Source organism: Elephas maximus, chromosome 6 (genome assembly GCF_024166365.1).
Source record: "Elephas maximus indicus isolate mEleMax1 chromosome 6, mEleMax1 primary haplotype, whole genome shotgun sequence".
In the NCBI taxonomy this organism is placed as follows: domain Eukaryota; kingdom Metazoa; phylum Chordata; class Mammalia; order Proboscidea; family Elephantidae; genus Elephas; species Elephas maximus.
The window spans coordinates 143,628,401-143,652,063 of record NC_064824.1 but is presented as its reverse complement, the minus strand read 5'-3'; the positions used below and the strand labels follow the sequence as shown (position 1 = coordinate 143,652,063).

General features: G+C 52.0%; 1 protein-coding gene across 1 annotated transcript; it reads right to left on the bottom strand.

Annotated features, from left to right (window-relative positions):
- Positions 1-13,607: 13,607 nt before the first annotated feature.
- Positions 13,608-16,662, bottom strand: NEU4 (neuraminidase 4). Its single transcript, XM_049888876.1, has 3 exons — positions 16,462-16,662; positions 15,502-15,757; positions 13,608-14,530 (listed from the first exon to the last, which is right to left on the bottom strand). The coding sequence occupies exons 1-3, from the start codon at positions 16,660-16,662 to the stop codon at positions 13,608-13,610; spliced, it is 1,380 nt and encodes a 459-aa protein (XP_049744833.1).
- Between the last annotated feature and the right edge of the window lie 7,001 nt (positions 16,663-23,663).

Here is a 23,663-nt window from a genome sequence, read left to right as displayed (position 1 = left end):
CAGCGGAATAGAGGAAATGTTTTAACATGATTAAAGACATTATATCCAAAAGAAGAGCAACCCCTAAAACTTTTCAACAAACTGAAACAAACATGTATCAAGTTAACTGTGTATCCCCTTGGTGTCATCACCACCCCAAGAAAAAGTATCACTTCCAGCTGAACTTAGAACACAGGGTTGCAACTTCACACCACGGTTGCGGGACGCCCCTAAGCACTCAAAGGACAGCTTCACACTCTTGAATCCACGCAGCATTGCTGTTGGTAGAAATGTTGGCACTGATATTTCAGAACTATTGAATGTATTTTGTAAAATAAGCCAAGTAATTAATTTTTAGCGTAAGTATAAAACACGAAAATAAAAATTAAAAAAAAGCACAATTCTGTGATTTTCTGTTTATAATGGAAATAGGGTGAACTCATTCTTTTTCTCCTTTTTTAAAATTGTATTACCTAGCCCTGCCCCTGGGAAAGAGCTGGATGCGGGGACAACCCTATTAGCTTTGAAAAGGGACTAGGGCTGGTTGGATGGACAGCTCATTCTAAGTCATGGTGGGAAGTCCAGGGGGGTATCGAGAACAAACTGATGTTCCCAAAGGCAGGAAAGCTACAGTAGGCTCCTTAGAGTCAAGTCACGATGACACAGGGAGGGAAGCTATTGTACGTGATGCTGTAACGGCGGACACGTGACACACCTTTGTCAAAACCCGGAGGACTGTGCAGCACAAAGAGCAAAACCGATGTGAACCGTGGACTTCAGTTAATAGCAGTGTATCCATATCTGTCCTTCAACTGTAAAAAACGTAGCACACCAGTGCAAGAGGTCGGCAGCAGGAGAAACCGTGTGGCAGGCAGGGGGTAAGGGGAGCGCCCTGTGCTTTCTGCAGGGTTTCTCTGTAAAGCCAAAACTGTTCTAAAAAAAAGAAGTTACTAGTGTAAAAAATGACACCGGAGCAATTTGAGCATCAAAAAGCACTAAAATAAACATCAGAAAGCTAACTGATTAGTTCACTCTGAGTATACACAAAAGAGCACAAAGTTCATATTGATACTCAAAAAGAAGAAAGAAGCACCAGCTGGGCGGAGGAAGCGAGCCCCTGTCTGCTTTGAGCCCAGCTGTGACTCGCACCAGCGGCCACCTGCTCAGATAGAACAGAGAGCCACGCGGGCGGGTGGCGCCGGAGTCAGCACTTTGCATCTTGCCTTCCCGTAAAGCCACCTCCCGCCACAGCCTGCCACACTCACTGTTTCCGTTCTTCTTGCCGTGCCCCTGGTCCCATGTGTCACTAGCGAAGCTGGGGCGGCATGTCCCACCACCCACGCTCTGTGTCAACTCTCACCGTGGCCTCTGCGCATTTCTCTAGGTGGCAGTGGCGGCTTTGGGAGGTGCCTGGGCTCTGGCTGCTGCCCCCCCAGCCAGGCTCTTCCCAATAAGGCAGGTGAGCCCAGTGGCAGGAGTGACCACCCCACCGACTGACCCCCAGGCCTCCAGGGTCCTGTCCCACCACCTCCCTCTGTCCAGCCTCTCCACCACCAGTACTCCTATCTGCCCTGGTCCTCAGTGCCCTCTTCCTGACCACCTGCCCTCTCCCCATCACCTGTATGGACCCTCAGGGACAGCTCAGCCAGACATCTCCCACCTGGCACTGTGAGATGTCCATCTCCCTGTGTGGGTCCTGCTGACCACTGTCCCCATCCCGGCCAGCCTAGAGCCCTGGGGACCCAGCCTGGTCAGGCTTAGCTCTGAGAACTAGAAGGCCTATTCCAGACACTGCCAGGAAATGGTGCCCATGGGGATCAGGGCTGAGCCAGACCTTGCTGGCAGGTTGGCCGGGGTGGGGGAGGGGCAACACCAGCAGCTTCCTCCCTGCCTGTCTGGGAGACAGTCCATCCAGGACTAAGACCGAGGACTGTACCCTGCAGGTGGCTCCTGGGTTAGGGGCTCCAGGAGGCCACCCCTGGTCAGCTCAGCAGCAGGGCTGGGGGACACTCAGTGGGCCAAACAGGCAGGGTACACCCCATAGGTCAGGACACTCGAGAATGTTCCCCCATGTTGGACATGCTGACCTGGTGACAACCCAGTGCCCACCACAGTAGGCAATTATCCAGTAGGTGAGGAGTCCAGAACATGCAGTCTTACCTGGACAGGATGTGGCAGTCCCTTCTGCTGATTACCCAGGGGAGAAAGGAGGCTGGACAGATCTGCCCAGGGGTCACCAAGTCCTCCTCCCTGGGCGGGTCCTTCAGTCTTCCCAGCCAAGGGGGGTTCTGTCACTGCTTCCCTCCTGGAGCTGACCAGGGCGGCGATCTAAGTCTTCTCTGGCCCCACATGGAGAGCACTGCCTGCGTCCTGGCCCCTCCTCATCTCCACACTCCTTGGTTCTGCTCCCATTCCCATCAGGACAGGTCTGGCTAACTCCACAGTGACCTCTCAGGGGTGCTGGGACCCCAGCCTTGCTTTTCCCTCGTGCCAGGGTGGGGGCACTTAGCATCTGTTTCCTCCTCCCCACAGCACCCCAATTTTCATTCATATTTCTGGCCCCCATCCATCCATGTTCTTGGGGGGATGCTGCAGTCCTCAGCCCCAGGGGAGGGTGGGATGGGTATAGGGTCAGCCCTTCACTGACTAGGCCAGGCCCTGACTAAGCCACATAGTGCCCAGCTCCACAGGGCACAGGGGGGGTTCTGGAATTGTCCATGGCCCAGCCCAGGCTGATGAGGCATGCGGGTGCCGGCAGAGCTGTTCTCACTCGCAGGGAAAGCCGGGCAATCTTTTTCCCAATGCTCCTGGGCTCAGATCACAAGGCCTGTGTCTGTGCTCCCAGCCAGAAATCAAACCAGCTCATGGAGGAGAGAGACACAGAGAAGCAGAGTCGGAGCCCTGATCGAGCCATGCCTGAATGCCACCAGAACCTGTCTTCCCTCATCATTCAATCCAGAGCGTGCTGCCCGGGTCAGTCTCTGAGGTGTGCCTCCCACTGCTGCCTGTCCAGCCACTCCTTCCTCTCAGTCTCATCTGTGGGTCCTCTGGGGCCCCCGCCCTGAGGTCCTGCCCTATGGGACCCTCTCAGGGTGCTCTCATAGCCTAGTTCCCCACCTAGAGGCCTTGGTGCCAACAGCCCCATAGCCCTACATCCAGCCCTCCCTGACCTCAGGACCCCAAACCCAGCCCCTCCACAACTGAAATCGGAGAATTTTCCTACAAGCCAGGTCCGTTTCAGTGTTTTCTATTTTACGGAATGGAACTCCCACCACCATCCAGATGTTCCGACCAGAAACCAGGACACCATCCTCCTCTTCCCCCTTCTGGAAAAGACAAAGACTCCCCACTGCGGTGGAGCCGTGCAAAGACTCTCCAGCCCCCCACCACGGCTTCCTCCTCTTATGTCCTCTCAGCCCCCCTTCTACGCCGCTGCCTCCCCCAGCCCCCTCCAGGCCCATGGCTCCCCCACTGCCCACTTCAGCTTCCCACCTCCTCCCCTGTTGCCCTAGCCCCACACCCTCCCCTCCCCCTCCCCCTCTGTCCTTCCCCCTCCCCCCATCTTTAACTTCACCATCATGCATGTGTCCTCACTGATGCTGCTGATGTGCGGGTGGGTTTGTGAGTGCCTGAACTTGCTAGTGGGGGTCCTCCTTGCCCTGGGAGAGTCAGTGGAGTTGTCCCCTGCCCCAGACCTCTGGAGGCCCTACCCAAAACTCCTTACCCTCGTCTGCAGAGCTGGGACGGGGGTTGGACATCTTTAAAAGAGGAGTCCAAGGTCTTGTGGGGCTGAGGGGGCCAAGAGTCCAAACTCCACTGGGGACCCCAGTTCAGGGGTCAAGGCCTGCAGGATGGGGGAGGGGTGCAGGCCAAGGTCTCCAACAGGAAAAGCTTCAGGATGGCAACAGGGTGTCAAAAGGCCTCTAACCCTTGGGAGCAGGAGCCAGGGCTGCTGACCTGGCTCACCAGGGACTGGGAGGGGCAGAGGTGAGGCTGGAGGCTGGTGGGGCCTGCAGGAGCTTGGGCTGGGCCTGCGGAGTAAGGCCATTTAGGCAGTCAAGTGTCAGGGTGGCTTGGTGTGGACGGACAGACACCCCTTTGGGTCCAGGACAAGATCCTGAGGTTTGGGAACGCTGAAGGTGTAGAGAGTCCTAGGGGGAGCCCCGGAGGTGTGGCCAGCACTGTCTGCACCCCAACTGCTGAAGCAAGTCGACTGTTGCCCCATCACACCCACCCTCAGCTGGGTCTGGACATTCCCTGCCCTGGACTCTGTCCCCTGCATCGGCCAACCCTGGCCAGCTGGCCCAGTCCCAGGGAGCCCAGAGCTGGGCAGGGGTAAGGGCAGGGGTGTGGGTTCCCCACAGTGCTTGGCATGGGCAGATTGGGACTGTCCCAGGCTCACTAGGACATTGGAGGCACCCTATGAGAACCACTCTGAGTGGAAAGATGGCATCACCTCCCTACAGCCCTCGGTCCCTGCTGTCTCTGCTTATCTGATTGCCAGGAAGTGCCAGTTGCTGTCAGGGCCTGGGGGGAGAGGTGTTCAGTGAGGATGGACTCCCAGCCCCTGCCTCTCCCAGCCACTCCCTGATACCCCAGTACCTTCCCATGGTTCTGTACACCAGTGGTCAGTGGGGCCTGGTAGACACACACCCATCACTTCCGCTACTGGACAGAGCCCGGGGACTCCCCACAGCCAAATATGGAGGGCGGGTGGGGTTTGAAGGAGGCCCTGAAGGATTTCTAAGGGTTGGGGTTCACCCAGGCACTTCCCTCCCCAAGGGGCCGCAGGGCTGGGATGGGCCTCCAGGGGACAAAGAAGGCCTCAAGAGAGGTCCTGGGGCATGGTGTGGGGAGCCAGTTGGGGGCTCTGTCCTGCTGTGAAGTCCTTGTGTGGCCAGGAGGTAGACACTTGCCTACCTCAGGCCAAACTGGCTACCAAAGTGGCTGGGCTGTGTCCTGTGTTAACCTGCTCCCTGGCCACGTATTAGTGTCCTCTAGCTCATGACCCCAACCACTCTCCATCCTTGTCATCTCAGCCGTTCACGTGGGAGTGGACCGCTGCCTCCCTGTGGTTTCTATTTCCATCTTCCTGATTATTAAATAGGCCTATCACAGTTTGGTAAACTCACCCGCCATGTGGCGAGCTCAGATTACACAGATATTCCCACCCATGTTCTTCTTTCTCTTCTCATAACTTAGGGTTTTTACAGCTATTCTTTGTGAGCTGGATTTTCCATAGCGTACCCAATGTTCCTTGTGAGCCCCTGCCCTGCCGGGGGACACTCAGCATTGTGAAGGCCTCCCCTCCCTGTTGGGGGCACACAGTCCCTGTGGCACAGGAGGGAGCGGGGAGCCTGTGGGGACCCCTGGGGCAGCCCCTCAGAGTCTGTGGTGCCTCTCTTTTGCAAGATGTCTGCTTTTCCTTCCTTAAATGTTTGGCATAATTCACTAGGAACGCTGTGCAGACCTAGAGTTTTCTTAGTGCTTAGACTCCAAATTATGGGCTCAATTTCTTTAATAGGATTTTTCAGATTTTCTATTTCATCTTGTATCAGCTTGAATAAGTCATGTTTTCCTAACAATTGGCCATTTGCCTACTTTTTAATTCGTGTAAAGGTACTCATAAAATCTTCTTATGTCTTTAGGATCTCTCGTGGTTTTCTTTTTTGTTCTTGTCTTGGTTGTTTGTGTTTTATTCCCTTTTTTTTTTTTTTTTATCAGACTCACCAGGGTTTATCTATTTTTGAAAACCAACTTTCAGCTTGGTTTATGTCCTCTGTTGTATGAGTTTTCTCATTCCATTAGTTGTGCCCTCATCTTTATTATTCCCTTCTGTTATGGATTGGATTGTGTGTCCCTCCCCTAAAAAAAATGAGTGGGGGTCCTAATCTCAATGTAATCTCCTTCCATAATGCAATCTAATGCTATGTTAATGGTGTTATACCAGTGTAGGGTGTGTCGTAAACTGATTCAGTTCTGAGTTATGAAAAGAACCAAAAAGACACAGAGACAAGCACGTATGGGGAAGACAGGTGCCATGTGATGACTGCAAAGAACAAAGGAAGGCCCGGAGCTACCAACAAGGAAGGAATCAACATGGCCAAGACCCTGATTTGGATTTTCATCCTCCAGAACTGTGCGAAAATCAATGTCTGTTCTTTAAAGCCACCCACTTCTGGTATCTGTGTTACAGCGACTCTGGACAACTAAGACACCTGCCTTCTACTTTCTTCATGCTCAATTTTCTGTCCTATTTCTGTGTAACTTTTCTGTAAACCTAAAACCTCTTGAAATCAATGATTGTCAGCCTTCCTTCTTTTCTAATACATGCATTTTAAGGCTACACATTTTCCCCTAAGCCTGGCTTTAGCTGTATCCAAAAAGTTTAATGTAGTATTTGCATAATTAATTTCAAAATCTTTTCTAATTTTCACTACAGCTTCTTTTTTGAACCATGAGTTATTTTGAACTGTATTTAACTTCCAAGTATGTGAAGGTTTTTAATTATCTTTTGTTTTTATTTCTATCTCAACTGCACTATAAATTTTAATCTTTAGAGGCTTGTAAAAATTTGCTTTTATGGTCCAGTATAATGTCAGTTCCTATAAATGTCTGAATGTATATGAATAGAACGCATGCTCTGTGCATACTGTGTTTTATGCAGTGTTCTACGTATGTCAATTAGACCAAGTTTATTAATCAAATTGTTCAAATCTATACCCTTGCTTATATTTTTGTCTGCTTGCTCTATCAGTTACTAAGACACCTGTGTTTAAAACTTTCTACTCTAATTGTGAATTTGTCTATCTTTCTTTATAAACCAAAAATCCAAACCTGTTGCCGTCAAGTCAATTCCAACTCATAACAACCCTATAGAACAGAGTATAACTGCCCCATATGGTTTCCAAGGACAGGCTGATGGATTTGAGCTGCCGACGTTTTGGTTAGCAGCCAAGCTCTTAACCACTGAGCCACCAGGGGTCCATATTTTTCTTTATAGATTTGTCAATTTTTGCTTTATATTTTCAGGCATAATGTTAAGTACATACCAATTTAGAATTGTTATAACTTCCTGGTGAATTGAAACTTTTATCATATTGAAATGTACCCCTTTATCACTAGTAATATTTTGGTCTCAGCTCTTCTTTGCCTGATACAAGCAATAGCTACATCAGTTGTCTCATGTTTATATTTTCATGGTCTATCCCTTTGAATTATGGCACTGGCAAAGAATATTGAATGTACCGTGGACTGCCAGAAGAATGGACAAATCTGTCTTGGAGGAAGTACAGTCAGAATGCTTCTTAGATGCAAGGTTGGAGAGACTTTGTCTCATGTACTCCGGACATGTTATCAGGAGGGACCAGTCCCTGGAGAAGGACATCATGCTTGGTAAAGCAGAGGGTCAGTGAAAAAGAGGAAGATCCTGGTCAAGAGGTGGATTGATACAGTGGCTGCAACAATGGGTTCAAACATAACAATGATTGTGAGGGTGACACAGGACTGACTGGGCAGTGTTTCATTCTGTTGTACATAGGGTTGCTATGAGTCAGAACCAACTTGATGGCACCTAACAACAACAACAACAACAATGTTTTTCTCTTTCAAACTTTCTGCATTTTCGATAGTCAATAGAATACAGTTGGTTGTTTCTGGTTTGTTTTTGTTTTTTGTCAGCATGGCAATTTTTTTCTAGTCAATGTATGTTTAATATAATTTTGATTTTTTGAGTTTAAGTCAACTACTTAATATTTGATTTCTATCTATCTGGCTAGTTCTATGTATATTTTCTCTCGTTCCTTGCCTTTAGATTAATATTTTTATATTTGTCACCTCTACTAATTTGGTGGTTATACAATTTTGCTATTCTTTTAAAGTTTATACTAGAGATTACAATATGTACTGTTAGCTAATATAAACTGGTGCTTTTACCTTTTTTTGGACAATATAAGGACCTTAGAACACTTTCATTCCATTTATCCCCTTCCTAACTTAAATGCTATTTTTACTATGCATTTTAAGTCTATGTTACTTGAAATCCCACACGTTATTATTGTTGTTGTTATTTTATGCAGTTAATATTCATTTAGATTTACCCATTATCTATGTATATCATTGCTCACCATTTGACCTTCCATCTGGCATCATTTTTCTTCTACTTAAAGAATGCCCCTTCATATTTCCGTTGGGGGAATGTGCTGGTGACAAATTCAGTCAATTGTTGCTTATTTGAAAATGTCATTATTTTCATTCTTGAAGGATATTTTTGCCAGGTATAGAATTCTTGGCTGGTAGCTATTTTCTTTCAGCACTTTTCCATTATTTTCCAGCTTTCACTGTTTCCACTGAGAAGTCAACTGCCAATCTAAACGTTGCTCCTTTCAAGTTAATCCATTTCTCTGACTGATTTTAAGGTTTTTCTCTTATCTTTGGTTTCAGTGGTTTCACTACAATATGCTTAGGCGTGGTTTTCTTTTGGTTTATTCTGCTTGGAGTTCATAGGCAGCCACATATATCCCTGTGCCAAAACTCTCTGACCCCAGACGCTAGCCACCACACTTAGGTCTACCCAGAAAAGGTGTGGAGTCCCAGCACAGCCTTGCACCCCATCTATCTATGAAAACGTCTTGTACTTTGCCCTGGCCCACCAACCTAGATGGAGAAAAAGACTCTGAGGAGTAAATGGCAGCACAGCTTGACTTCTTCTAGAACTTCTAACTCCATATATTATGGTTGTTCTACTTTTTCATGGATACCTACTAAAGGTCACTGTTTAACCTGGACACCTTGCAGGAGGCCCCCAGTCAGAGTTCCCTGCTCAGGCTGGTAGTCCTCCCTTTCTTCCATCTCCCAACCATTCTTGATAATGGCTCAGAGCTTGAAGCTGAGTGAAGATAAAAACCTACCTTACTCCATACTTGTCTACCACTTTGTTCTTAGTACAGCCCTGAGCTGTTCACAACCCAGAACCCAGTTTTGTTTTCCTTTCCTTCACAGATTCCACCTGGTAAGGATGCCCTGTCCCTACCCAATATGGCAGCAGAGAGTCCACATGGCATGGAGCCTGGCAGAATGGTGTTTTCTGGCAAGGAGGAGGGAGGAAATTATCAGGCACAGACAGGAAAGTTCAGATCCCCCTGCTTGCCCGTGCAGCTGTCGGTCCTTTCTGAATCTACACCAGGACAATAAGCACAGGGCAAAGCTCACTGTCACCCAGTACATGCCCAGTACATGCCCTGACGGAAACTGGAAAAAGTAAGACGATAGACAACACGAAGGGCTGGCAAGGGTGCAAGAAAGCAAGCCCTCTCATATGCTACAGATAGGGTGTGAATTGCTAGTCTTTTTGAGAAAACAGTCTGTTATTATCTATTAAAATAAAAATTAAAGACCCTTTGCTCATTTGCCCTACATTCAGGAATCTACCTCACAGAAACCAAAGCTCCAGTTTGTGCAGCTGTACGTTCCAGGGTATTTAATGCAGCTTTGTTTCTTTTTTGTTTGTTTGTTTGTTTGTAACGGCAAAGCGAGTAAGAACAATCTGAACGTCCCTAAATAAGACAATGTCGAGCAAATTGTAGTACACTGATGCTACAGAATATATCATCACAACCCGTCTGTCAGTGCGTCATACTATGGTGATTTGCGTGCTGCTATGATTTTTTTTATGATGCTGGATAACATTGTGAAGAATGGGAATTCCACAGCACTTCATTGTGCTCCTGGGGAACCTGTGCATAGATTAAGAGGCAGTCGTTTGAACAGAACAAGGAGACACTGCATGGTTTAAAGTCAGGAAAGGTGTGTGTCAGGGTTGTATCCTTTCACCATACCTATTCAACGTGTATGCTGAGCAAATAATTCGAGAAACTGGACTATATGAAGAAGAACAGGGCATCAGGATTGGAGGAAGACTCATTAACAACCTGAAATATCCAGATGACATGACTTTGCTTGCTGAAATGAAGAGAACTTCAAGCACTTACTGATGAAGATCAAAGACCACAGCCTTCAGTATGGATTATACATCATCATAAAGAAAACAAAAATCCTCACAACTAGACCAATGAGCAATGTCATGATAAGATTGAAAAGACAGAAGTTGTAAAGGATTTCATTTTACTTGGGTCCACAATCAACACCCATGGAAGCAGCAGTAAAGGAAGCAAAAGACACATTGCATTGGGCAAATCTGCTGCAAAGGACCTCTTTAAAGTGTTGAAAAGCAAAGATGTCACCTTGAAGACTAAGGTGTGCTAGACTCAAGCCATGGTGTTTTCAATCGCATCATATGCATGTGAAAGCTGGACAACGAATAAGGAAGACCGAAGAAGAATTGACGCCTTTGAATTGTGGTGTTGGCAAAGAATATTGAATATACCATGGAGTGCCAAAAGAATGAACAAAACTGCTTTGGAAGAAGTATAACCAGAATACTCCTTAGAGGCAAGGATGGTGAGACTATGTCTCAAATACTTTGGACATGTTGTCAGTAGGTTTCAGTCTTTTGAGAAGGACATCATGCTTGGTAAAGTAGAGGGTCAGTAAAAAAGAGGAAGATCCTCAACAAGATGGATTGACATAGTGTCTGCGACAATGGGCTCAAGTATAACAACAGTTGTGAGGATGGCACAAGACAGGGCAGTGTTTTGTTCTGCTGTGCATATGGTCACTAGGAGTCAGAGCTGACTTGACTGGACCTAATAACATGATGCTAGAAGCTATGTCAGTGGTATTTCCCATACTTCAGGTTCACCCATGGTGGACAGGTTTCAGCAGAGCTTCCAGACTAAGACAGACTACGAAGAAAGGCCTGGTGATCTACTTCCAGAAATTAACAAATAAAAACTCTATGCATCACAACAGAACACTGTGCAGTATAGTGATGGAAAATGAGCCCCTAGGTTGGAAGGCGACCATGAATTCAAATGTCCCTCTCTCTCCACATCACTGCTACCACTTTGGTGCTTCTTTCTAACTTCTTTCTATTCTTATTCCCTGGAGAAAAATTAAGACAGAGCCTGTGGCCCCTCCAGAGTAGGTCAGGATGCCGGTGAATGGGTGTGTCCTAAGAGCAGCTCCTTCTTGCTCAGCCCGCTGGCTTCACGGAGCTGACTGCCAAACACCTGCTCCTTCAGCAGGAAATTCAGAGATGCGCAGACCTTGCCCATTTGCAAACCCAGACAGAGGTGGGGCAGCCAGAGAGGAGGTGCCTCAGACACTTAGAAAACCATGTTTGTGAGGCAAGCTTTCCCTCTCAACCCATCCTCCTTCTGGCCACCTTGGTGAGCGGAATCTGGCTGAGGGGGGCCAGGCCAGGGCTGAGTTTGGGTAGAAGGTCCCAGAAGCAGCTTTTTTTTTTTTTTTTGCTTTAAGTGAAAGTTTACAGTTCAAGTCAGTTTCTCATACAAAAACTTATACACACATTGTTATGTGACCCTTGTTGCTCTCACTATATTGTGACAGCACGCTCCTCCTCTCCACCCTGTATTCCCCATGTCCATCCAACCAGCTCCTGTCCCCCTCTGCCTTCTCATCTCCCCTCCATACAGGAGCTGCCCACGTAGTCTTATGTGTCTACTTGAGCCAAGAAGTACACTCCTCACCAGTATCATTTTACATCTTATAGTCCAGTCTAATCTTTGTCTGAAAAGTTGGCTTCAGGAATGGTTTTAGTTTTGGGCTAACAGAGAGTCCAAAGGCCATGTCCTCTGGGGTCCTTCCTTTTCTCTTCCTCCATCAGGGACTCTCTGTTGTGTTCCCTGTCAGGGCAGTCATCGGTGGTAGCTGGGCACCATCTAGCTCTTCTAGTCTCAGGCTGATGGAGTCTCTGATTTATGTGGCCCTTTCTGTCTCCTGGGATCATATTTCCGTTGTGTCTTTGGTACTCTTCATTCTCCTTTGCTCCAGGTGGGTTGGGACCAATTGATGCATCTTAGATGGCTGCTTGCTAGCTTTTAAGGCCCCAGAAGCCGCTCACCAAAGTGGGAATCAGAATGTTTTCTTAATATACTTTGTTATGCCAATTGACCTAGATGTCCCCTGAAACCATGGTCCTCAGACCCCTGCCCTGCTACTCTGTCCCTCGAAGTGTTTGGTTGTGTTCAGGAAACTTCTTAGCTTTTGGTTTAGTCCAGTTGTTCTGACTTCCCCTGTATTATGTGTTGTTCTTCCCTTCACCTAAAAAAGTTCTTACCTACTATCTAGTCAGTGAATACACTTCTCCCTCCCTCCCCACCCTTGTAACCATCAAAGAATGCTTTCTTCTGTGTTTAAACCTTTTCTTGAGTTCCTATAATAGTGGTCTCATACAATATTTGTCCTTTTGTGACTGACTAATTTCACTCAACATAATGCCTTCCAGATTCCTCCATGTTATGAAATATTTCACACCTTCATCGTTGTTCTTTATCATTGAGTAGTATTCCATTGTGTGAATATACCATAATTTGCTTACCCATTCATTCGTTGATGATCATTTTGGTAGTTTCCATCCTTTTGCTATTGTGAAGAATGCTGCAATGAACATGGGTGTGCATATATCTATTCATGTGAGGGCTCTTATTTCTCTAGGGTATATTCCAAGGAGTGGGATTGCTGGATCATATGGTAGTTCTATTTCTAGCTTTTTAAGGAAGCACCAAATCGATTTCCAAAGTGGTTGTACTATTTTACATTCCCACCAGCAGTGTATAAGTGTTCCAGTCTCTCCACAACCTCTCCAATATTTATTATTTGGTGTTTTTTTTTTTTTTTAATTAATAGTAGCCTTGTTGGGGTGAGATCGTATCTCATTGTAGTTTTGATTTACATTTCTTTAATGGCTAATGATCGTGAGCATCTCCTCATGTATCTGTCTGCTGCCTGAATGTCTTCTTTGGTGAAGTGCCTGTTCTTATTCTTTGCCCATTTTTTAATTGGGCTAATTTGTCTTTTTTGTTGTTGAGGTTTTGCAGTATTTTGTAGATTTTAGAGATTAGACACTGATCAGATTTATCATAGCCAAAATTTTTTCCCAGTCTGCAGGTAATCTTTTTACTCTTTCGGTGATGTCTTTGGGTGAGCATAAGTGTTTGATTTTTAGAAGCTCCCAGTTATCCAGTATCTCTTCTGGTGTTTGTGCATTGTTAGTGATGTTTTGTATAGTGTTTATGCCATGTATTATGGCCAAGAAGCAGCTCTGACATGAGAAGAAAAGACAGAGACGTAAACTTGGACATGAGGTCACAGTCCCTTTTATCTCTCATGCATGAACTGGGAAAGAACCAGCACAGCAAGGGTTAAGATGGGAAAGCTCCTGGGGCAGGAAGCACCTGATGGAATCCATAGTCCCACAGTCCAGCCCAGGGTGGGCAGGAGCCTTAGGCACATCCTTGCAGGACAGGGGGGACCGTGACAGTTCAGAGCCCACATCTGCCCCCCACCCAAGGCTGTGCCTCTTCCTGGAGACCCGCCAAGCTTGTATGAAAGTGAGAAAGCTCAGCCTTTTCTCTATATCCAGCAGGATCCTTGACAAAGACACTCTCAGCAGCTCCAGAAACAGGGGCAGAGACACTGGAGCCATACCCAGGCTGCTCCCCATAGGCACCCCAAGCAGCCGACCCATGCTCGGTCCCTGCTGACCGTCAGGAAGGCAGGCAGTGCGCATGCTGCTTCCGTGGGGGGATGTTGTCCAACACGTCACGCAGGGAGAATAGGCAGAAGGAAATCTCCTCATAAGAGACCCGCACCCCACTCTCGTAGAGGCAGGCAAAGGCCAGGCCCCCCATGTGCCGGCCTGGGAGAGCAGCCAGGTCAGAATAGCCGCTGGGCCCCTCATGAATCACCCAGGGCTCTGTCCAGCTGTGCAGGTCCAGGGGAGCCCTGCTTAGGCGGACACCCATGTGAAGGCGAGCCCGGCGCCCCGTTGGGTGGGAATAGAGCAGCCACGTGGGGCTCGGAGTAGGGGCCTCAGAGGCTGCACTATCCCCGCCAAGCCCAGGCCCTGGGCCAAGCTCCCCAGGGCCATCCCCACAGACCACTACTGCCCCACAGAGGTCTTCGTCACCCTCTTTCAGGGACCCTTGGACTCTGGGACCAGAGCTTGGAGGTTGGGGGTGGCTCTTGGCACCCACCAGCTGGGTGCCTGCCCAAAGCCAGCTGGGGAAGGGGGCTGGAAAGCCCACCACGCTGCCCTGGCAGCCACGGGAGGTCTCGGCTAGTGGGGGCACCAGCTGCCCAGGCAGGAAGGAAGTGCCCTCATCAGCGCTGAGCGCCTGCACACGGCTGCCCAGGGAACTCCGCGCATTGCAGTAAAGCACAGGGCCACCCGGGCCACCCTCCACAGCCGCTAGCTGGCACTCGCCTGAGCGAAGGTTGGGCACGAGGCCCCCATGGCGCCAGCTTTGGCCGAGGTCGTCACTGTAGAAGACGAAGGCATGGGGGGAGGTCCGGCAGATGCGGCCAAAGCATTCACGGCGGTCCACGTGGTAGGTATAGGCTGGCACCAGCAGGCGGCCCGAGCGCAGCTGTACCCCATGGCCAGGACCCACAGCGAACGTGGCCCAGTCTAGGGGGACAGAGAGGGCCAACTGAGGCTGGAGCCCTGGCCACGCCAGCCAGGACGGCGTGTGCGGGGCCTCAGCGAACAGCCGCCCACTGACCACTGCTTCCCTTGGCTCATCCGCTGCCCTGGGCCCTCACTGTTCTTTCCTCACAGGCTGGACACAGCACTCGAGGCCATTAAAAAGACATCTGCCAGAAGCCCCCATCTCAGCAGGATCCCAGGCAGCCCCCTTAGCCAGAGTTCTGGAAAAGCCGCCAGCCCCCAGAGCAAGTGGACAGATGGCCATGCGGGGGCACTGCCCAGTTGCTATGGCAGACAAGGCAGCAAGGGAGGGTGGTGGAAGTGAGGGGACCTTCGGGGTGGGATCTGGGGACAGCCCTCAGGTCAGCCCTCAGGACAGGGTCTGGAGACAGCCAGCACTGGCTGTGTCCCCTGGGAGGGTCCACACAAGTGGGCATTCACTTTTTGGGTTGGCTTTGGTGTGTCATGTCCACGCCCCTCGATGAGGCACCCAAGTCCAGGAAGGCAGTGGGTGGTCAGGCTGGGGGTCAGCAGGAATGGAAGGAAAGCCCGGCTTTGGGGTTGGCCACCTGCCCTGTGATTCGTGCCTGGGCCCTCAAAACAGGGACAAGGAGGGGGAGGAGGAAGAGGACATGGTGAGGAGGCAGGACAGAAGCTGTTATTTGGAAGCCAAGAGGGACCTCAGCATCTACCCTCTCCTGGGCAAAGAAATGAGCCCAGGAAGGGGAGAGATGGCGAGGGTCAGATGAAGAAGGTGGGGCTGAGACCTCAGGGATGTGGGCAGCTGGGCTCACGTCCTCAGGGAGGGGCAGGCCCGCTTTTTCCAGTGGAGGCTGCTGGCCTCTAGTTGCCAGTCCCCCACACCCATCCCCCCACCCCCGCCCTGCCTGTCCTGCCTTCTGCGCCCACCATCCTCCCCCCTTGCCCTCCCTGCTCCCAACCCACCAGCCTACCCTGCTCATCGCTGCCCACGGCCTCCTCGGTGAGGTCCCGGGCACCACCCCAGGTGAGGCCCGCGTCGCGGCTGGTCACGCAGCAGAGGCGGGCGGCATTGCGGCCAGTGGCAATCTGCACAGCCTCAGGCGTGTGGCCGAGCACCGCAATGAAGAAGAGGAAGACAGTCCCCGTGCGTGCCTCATGCACAGGGCAGGGGTTCATGGAACGGTGCTCTTCCAGCGCCGCCGTCCCCAGCACATGTAGGCTGCCCCACTGCAGAGGTGGCCACGGCCAGACTCAGACCTGGGTCTGCCCAGTGGACACTGCCACAGCCTCAGACCCTTTTGCGTCTTTCTCTAAGATGGGATACCACCTGCACTGAGCCTATAACCTCCCTCACCTACAAGGAGTCCCCCTAGCATCCTCCCTCAACTTCCTGGAGCCCCTCACGTGCAGAAACCCTCCTTACCTGCATGGAACCGCTCCTGATCTTCACAGATTCCCCCTCACCTGTACCAAGCCCTTCAGCACCCCTTCACCTGCACGGAGACCCCAGACCTCCCTCACCTGCACAGAGTCCCCCAGCATCTCCCTCACCTGCACAGAGCTCCCCAGGGTCCCCTCACCTGCACAGAGGTCCCCAGCATCCCCCCACCTGCACAGAGCCCCCCAGGCCCCCTCACCTGTGCAGAGCTCCCCAGCATCCCCCTCACCTGCATGAAGCCCCCAGCCCCCCTCACCTTCACGAAGCCCCCAGCATCTCCCTCCACTTGCACAGATCTCCCCAGCATCCCCATCCACCTGCACAGAGCCCCCCAGCCTTCCTCACCTGCACAGGACCCCCCGTCAGTGTCCCCCTCACCTGCACAGACCCCCTCACCCCCTTCACCTGCACAGAGCCTCCCAGCAACTCCCTCAGTGCTTCACAAAGCCCCCAGCATCTCCCTCCACCTGCACAGAGCCCCCAACCCCCTCACCTGGACAGATCCCCCAGCCAGTGTCCCCCTCCGAAGCACCAGGCGGTGGGCATGAGAGTCATCGGGGCTGAGTCGCTGCTCAGCAAAGGCCAGCAAGGTGGGCCCAGAGGGCACGGGGAGCAGCGCAGGCACACGGTACGTCAAGCCGGTCCTTTCCCGCTGGAAGAGCACCGAGCGTGCAGGAATATGTGGGGCTCCCATCTCTGCAGAATGGGCTCAGTCAGTGGGGAGGGGGGCCAGCCCTCCACCCTGTGCCTACCCAGCATCCTTCCTCCCTCCCTCACCCACAGCCACTGAGTCCCCGAGTGTCTGTGGGATTGGCTCTCTCCTCCTCTCAAGGCGGTGTTAGGGTCATCATAGAACCTGCCCAGCAGGAGATGGCCCAAGTGGACATGAGAGCCCAGAGCTCCAGACAAGGAGGGGCTCAGTGACCCCTCCTAAGGCCCCACCACCAGCATGGCAGCCGCAGTGGACAAACAGACCCACAAGACACCAGAGGCACCCACAGAAAGAGAGAAACACTCAGAACTGACACACAGAGGAACACACATGGCGCATGGAAAGAGATGCTTGACACACAGAGAGACACGGACACACATGCACACAGACACAGAGACACACACGTGTGCACATGCTGGCACAGAAATGAGCACACAGACACATGTGCACACAGGGACACACAGCTCTCACTAGAAGAAGGCACCTCCGGCCACAAGGAGGATCTGGAGGGTAGTCGGGGCCAGGGGGTGCTGTGATGTGTGGGGATGGAGACATGAGTGGGGAGGGGGGATGAACGGTATTCCCCACCACTCCTTGGCAAGGATCAAAGCTGCACACACCCCACATTGACAACGACACACAGGAGATCCACCACCCCGCACCCGAGGGAGCCCCACACCTGAGGTCCCCAAGCCAGACAAGACCTCCACCTCATTCCACTCTTAGTCTAGGACCTCCTGCCCCTGGAAGGCAGCTCACAGGTCCATCCCTGCTTCCCACCAAGCCCCAGCAGACCCCCCAGCATGACCCAGATTCACCCTGGCTGGAGACTCCTGCCCACCACCACCACCTCTGGGGCTCTGAGAGCAGTATCTTGTCTCCTGGAAGCCCTGGGCTCTGCAGTCAAAGGGCAATTGTGTCCAAGCTGGACACAGGTGCAGATGCCACACGTCGCCTGGGGCTGCCTGGGCACAAGTGGGACCTTCTCTGCATGCTTGGCTCCCTCCCCAGAGCTGGGCCACCTGCCTGCCTCGAGCCGGGTATCAGCGCAGCCTGCAGAAGCAGGCAGGGAGCCAGGCCACCACAGGCTCAGAGACAGACCAGCTGGTCAGCCTTTCACTGTACGGGGGGAAACTGAGGCCCACCATGAGAACAGGGCTGCAGGCACTCAGAGCATCCTTGCTGAGGCCACGGTTTTCCATGGAGCTCCGGAGGCCCAGGGGAACCTTCCCTGGCTCTGCCACCTCACTTTAAAAGAAGCAGAGTTCCAGGCTTTGCGTGACCAGAACTGTGACTCTTTGCAAAGTGACCCAGGCGTCTATGGCCAAATGCCCATTCACCTTCCCAGGCAGGCCCTCTGCAGGAATGGGGTGGCTTCCCTGGTATGGATGTTCTAGGAGAAAGGAAGAGACCCATGCTGTCCTGGCGCCCGACCCTTGGCTGGGCAGCTGGAGTCATTCTGCAGCTCCTTCCCCCCTCCCCGCCATCCTGCCTGGGCTCCTCTGGATACTCTGGGCCAGCCCCAGCCCCCAGACTCCGCGGCCAGCGCGTCTTGTATTGGATCTTCCAGGGCTTGGACGGCTCAGTTTACTGCAGGACCTCAGGTACAGGGGGGAGTAGGGAGGGGACTCAGCTGCCCTGGCCCCCAGGCTCAGGTGCAGGGGTGAGGAGGGGGGTACTCACCGGCCTCACTGCCCTGGCCCCCAGGCCTGATGCGGGGTGAGGAGAGGGGTACTCACCGGCCTCACTGCCCTGGCCCCCAGGCCCGATGCAGGGAGACCAGGGAAGGGCTTCCTGGCTGTGCAGCTGCTACAGAGCCAGAGGTGGTTTATCTGCGGGAAATATCTGCCTGGCCAGCCCCCCGGGCAGAGCGGACAAGGCCCCACTGTCTGGGTGTCGAGCCGGCAGCTGGCCACATCCAGGGCTGCGTCAAGGCCTTCCTGGTGGGTCTGCAGCTTCAGTATCGTAGAGGGGGCCAGGGGCAGGAGTCCAGAAGGGACAGGGGGGCGTGTCAGGAACAGGTGGCCCAGTGGCAGCCCAGGGATTTGGGGGGGCTCCCCAACAAGTGTTGTGCTGTGGGGAGGGCCACCGTTGACCTTGGCAGGAGCACCATGTCAGCTGTCCCAATTCCACCCAGAGACGCCCTCGCATGAGAGCCAGAGTGGACCACGTAGACTTTGCCTCCCATCCGTGCCTGCTGTGTGGACACCCCCGCCCCTACCCCTCTTCAGCCGAGAAGCCCCCACAGCCTGCCCATTTGTGCTCTGCTGGCCGCAAGTGGGAAGTCTTTCAAGGTCAGCTGATTGAGCACAGAGGTTCCTGTGAGAAGGAAAGGCGGTCTGTACCTTCATTTGGGGACTGAGCCACCTCCCCCACCAGACAGGTGGCAGGTTGGACGACCTCACCTGCAAGGAGCCAGGAGGCGCTTATGTAGAATGGACACGCAGACCCCAGACAGGTGGGGATGTTCCGCCCCGGGTGCCTCTGGGGGACCGGACAGCTGCCAGCCTCGATAGCCTCAGGGATGGCCTGTGGGGTGAAGGGCGACGGGCCATTCACCGTGACCTCGTGTAGGGGACACGCTAACAGCCAGGAAGGAGGTGAGTGACGGAAAGTCCTGCTGCCTGAGGAGTCAGTGCCGGAGGGCAGAGCTTCTGTTGGGGCAATGGCTGCACAACACAGCAAAAATAACTAATGCCACCGAATGTACACTTCGAATCTTTAAATGAAAACAAAACGCCCAAGTTCACGCAGAAACGACTAGAGCAAACGAAGCTTGTGAAGTCAGCCAGTGCCTTGTGTATGCTGAGACGTTCAGTTTGCTCTCTGCTGGGACAGAAATGTGGTCGACAGCCCACTCCATCAAGTAGGAAGGCGAAGCCACAGTGCTGGGTGTGACTCCTCGGGAGGCCCCGTCTGCACCTGTGGACACAGCAGATGCCCGCAGCCCCATCCCCCCGCCCTGCACGCCCAGCGCATGGGGAGGGTTCTTTCCCATGGCCCCTCCTGCCCAGGGCACCTGGATGGTGTCAGGACTGCTGTAGTAAAGCACCACACTCTGGGGCTTAAAGAGAACAGGGATGTACACTGTCACAGCTCTGAGGCCACAAGTCCAGATTCGGGTGTCAGCAGACCCTTCCTAGCCTCCAGCGTCTGGTGGTTCCTTGGCTTACAGATGCTTCACTCCAGTCTGGCCTCCCTCTTCACCTGACCCTCTTCCCTCTGTCTCTCTGCGTCTTCTCTTTTTAAGGGCACCAACTGGATGGGATTAGGATCAATCCTCCTCCAGTGTGGCCTTATGTTAACAGATGACACCCTCGAAGACCTTATTTCCAAACAAGGTCACATTCAAAGAGAGGTTTCAACTTCAGCTTATCTTTTGGGGGACACAAGTCAATCCATCATGGTGGCTGTAGCTTCTTTCCTGTGGTTGCGATTATTTGTGAACAAAGCAAGCCCCCACTTTCAGCCAGCGCTCAGAGCAAGGCCACGGTCCACCCACTGGGTCCATAAACTGCTCCTAGCAGGCGTGCCTGGTGAAGGCGGGGGTGCTGGCCCATCCATCATGTCCTGATCCCGAACGTGGTTTGGGAATCAAGACAACGGGATGGACCAAAACGCTCCTTCAAAGCAGAGTGTTGCAGGCAAATCATGACTTAAGAACTAATTTCCAACAATTCCTTAAAAATACATGAACCTCAAACCTGCTCCCAGAGTAACCGATCAGTTGGAAGGGGTAGGACCATAGGTGTGAGCCAGAGGATTTCTGTGCTGGGAGCGGGGCAGGGAGTGAATGCAATGAAATGAAGGGCATTCTCCTCCAGTCCTAAACACGGGGCTTCAAATGGAAAACAAGCTCTGGAACAGTAAGAAATCGTGTGATTTCACAGCAAATGTGGACACTGAGATGTAAATCCATTTGTCAGCTCAGGCCCTGGGAGACCTTGTGGGATTAGCTCACTGGGGTACTGAGGAGGGGCAGGTGGAGGGCTGACCTCCTCCCCACAGAGAGGAGTTGGCGGGGGTATTGGAAATGTAGGCTGTTCTAAGAAATTCTAAGAAAGTTCGGGCAGAGCCATGGAGTCCCCTGCACCTGGGAACAGCCTGCTGTGGTGTGTGGGCTTGGCGTGGCTGGGAGCTCCAGGGCCAAGGGGCCTCCAGTCCTGGTGGTGGATTCCACCTGGAGACCAAGGGTCAGCGCTGGCTTCGACACTCAAATATCCCAGAAGAGTGTTTCACGGCCGCCCCTCCTGCCTCCCCCAGTCAGACTAAAGAAAACGAAGGTGTCTGAAATTCATGCTTGAACATATTTTATTGGAAACCAGTGCCTCCTGGCCCCCAAGCTGAAAGGCCCCACAGGAGAGCTGGGGTGGGAGGTGGACTCCCTTTCTGGGAGCTTGCTGCAGAAGCTGCCCTGTGAGGGGCACCCGTGAGCCCCTGACTGCACCCCTGCCTTGAGGTGTCTCAGCCCTCTGTGCTCATTGAGGGGAGATGAAGTAGCCCGAGAAGAACCCTAAATCCCAGCGACGCCAGCGGGACAGGCACACTGCCACCCAGCAAAGAGCCCAGAAGGGGCGGCAGCTCAGGACCAGGCTCTGTGCAACCCATCCTTGTCTCTGGGCATCGTCTCGTCCGTCCTTCTCTCTGTGGCCACCCCGAGCCCCAGCCCAGGGAGGGGAGAGGGAAGAAGGATGGACCCACTTTCTAGGGAAGGACTTGGACAGTGATTACACCCACGGCCAGGGCCAGCCGGCCTCCTGGCGGGGGGGGTGGCAGTTTGTCCAGTAAAACCCCCAGGATCTCCTGTTAGAGGAGAGGGAGGGGACCCCAAGGACAGTTAGCACTCTCGGCCAACACAACCAGACTGAGGGAGGGGGCCCCCCTCCCTTTCCCTGTCCCCACAGGGAAGCGGGGCCTCCAAGACCCCCATCATCTGTGTGAAGTCCCCATGTCCACCCAAAGGTGAAGTCAGGTGCCCAGGCAGGGCGTCTCCCCAGGGCGGCTGACCTAGGAGGAGCCACAGATATGTCTTGTTCCCACTGCTCTGTGTCTTCACACATTTTCAATTAGTTGCCAGCTTTTTTTTTTTTTCTTTCTTTTTAATGGGGAGATTTCACATAAAAACCTCCATTTCCAGCTTCTCTGGAAACATCAGTTCGGTCGGTCTCCCAGGCTGCCCTCATCCCCATCATGTATCGCTACCTCAGACCAAGCACACACACGCTGTTATGAGTTCAGTTGTGCCCCCCCAAAAGATATGTGGAAGTCCTAACCCCTGTACCTGTTTGGAAATGGTGTTTTCTTTTGTTATGGTAACGAGGTCATGTCTGAGTACTGTGGGTCCTAACCCTAATCCTGGCTGAGTTATAAAAAGGGCAGAATAGACACAGAGGCACACACAGGGGGCTGCTCGGGCTTACTTGTGCTTACTCACCAACCTACAGTACACAATTTCACCTGTTTTTCACACATCAAAGCACTGTGCTAGCTGTAAGCTGGTATGTACCATGCTCACTGGGTAGTCCACCCTGCACAGGGGGAAGACGCCACATAAAGATGAACACACGATAGACCCATCACAGGCCCAGGGGTGCCAAGGACTACCAGCAGCTGAAATGCACAAAGAAAGGCCTCCTCCCAGAGCCACAGCCTGAACTTGGTCTTCCAGCCTCCTGAACCGTGGGAAAACAAATTCTTGTTCTGTAAAGGCACCCACTGTGGCATTTTTTTATGGCAGCCTCAGGAGACTCAGACACATACACCTGCCCCGTCGTCCCTGAAGCCCGGCTCCCCCAGATGTGTCACCTGCTGGGACATTTGAGGTTGAGTCTGATGGTCTACACGCCGTGAAGAAGGAACCATTTCCTGGGTGCTCCTTAATGAGGGGGCAGCTCCCCACCCACTGGTCCACGGCTGCCCCTGTCTCCCCGCCCCCTTGGATGGTCAGTAGACACGCAGCTCCAAACCGATGACACTGAGCCCCAACATCACAAATCAGGCTCGGAAATGCCACTCCTGAAGGGCGTTTCCACCAGAGTGGGCTCCGAGGTTGTGGACTGCATAGGATCTTGAAGTTTTAAACGTTCCTTTTTGATGAACAACCCAGATGGATCGTTTCCAACACTACAAACACCAACACATAATCTCACATTTTATTAAACATCCCTGGTTTCCCTCCAGAAAAGTGGTATCAGCTTACATTCCCACCAGCCTCAAATGCAAAAACAAAACTGATACCAACTTTACATTGCAATTGAATTTCCTTGATTCCTGTGCAGTTGAGAATATTATCCTTTTACTTTTTGAACTGTTCATGGCGCTGGCTTGTTCTGTCCCTGATAACGCCTCTGTATTCAGGAGCATCAAAGTTTTCTCTTTGTCCTCAGATTGACACAGTGCCCACTGCACTGGTTCCCTGTGGCGGCTGTAACAAAGCACCACGATGTGGGGGGCTCATAAGAACAGAAATTAACCTCCTCCCAGTTCTGGAGCCTGGACGTCTGAATTCGGGGTGTCAGCAGGGCCATGTTCTCTCTGTGTGTTAGCTCTAAGAAAGCCTCCCTTGGCTCGCCCAGTTTCCAGGGGCACCAGGCATTCTTTGGCTTGTGGTTGCTTCCATCCTCACATGGCCATCTCTCCTGTCTCTCCCTGTCTCCCTGTCTCTCATTTTATATGGACGCAATTCACGTGGGATTAGTACTCACCCTGGCTCTTTTTTCTGGCTCAGTGGTTAAGAGCTCAGCTGCTAACCAAAAGGTCCACTGTTCAAATCCATTAGCCCCTTCTTGGAAATCCTGTGGGGGAGGTCTACTTCTGTCCTACAAAGTCATTATGAGTCAGAATCGTCTCAATGGCAATGGGTTTTGTTTGTTTCATTTTGTTTCTATTCTGGTATGACTTCATACTAATTAATAACATATTCAAAGACCTCATGTCCAAACAAGATCACATTTATGGGTTCCAGAGATAAGGACTTCAACATA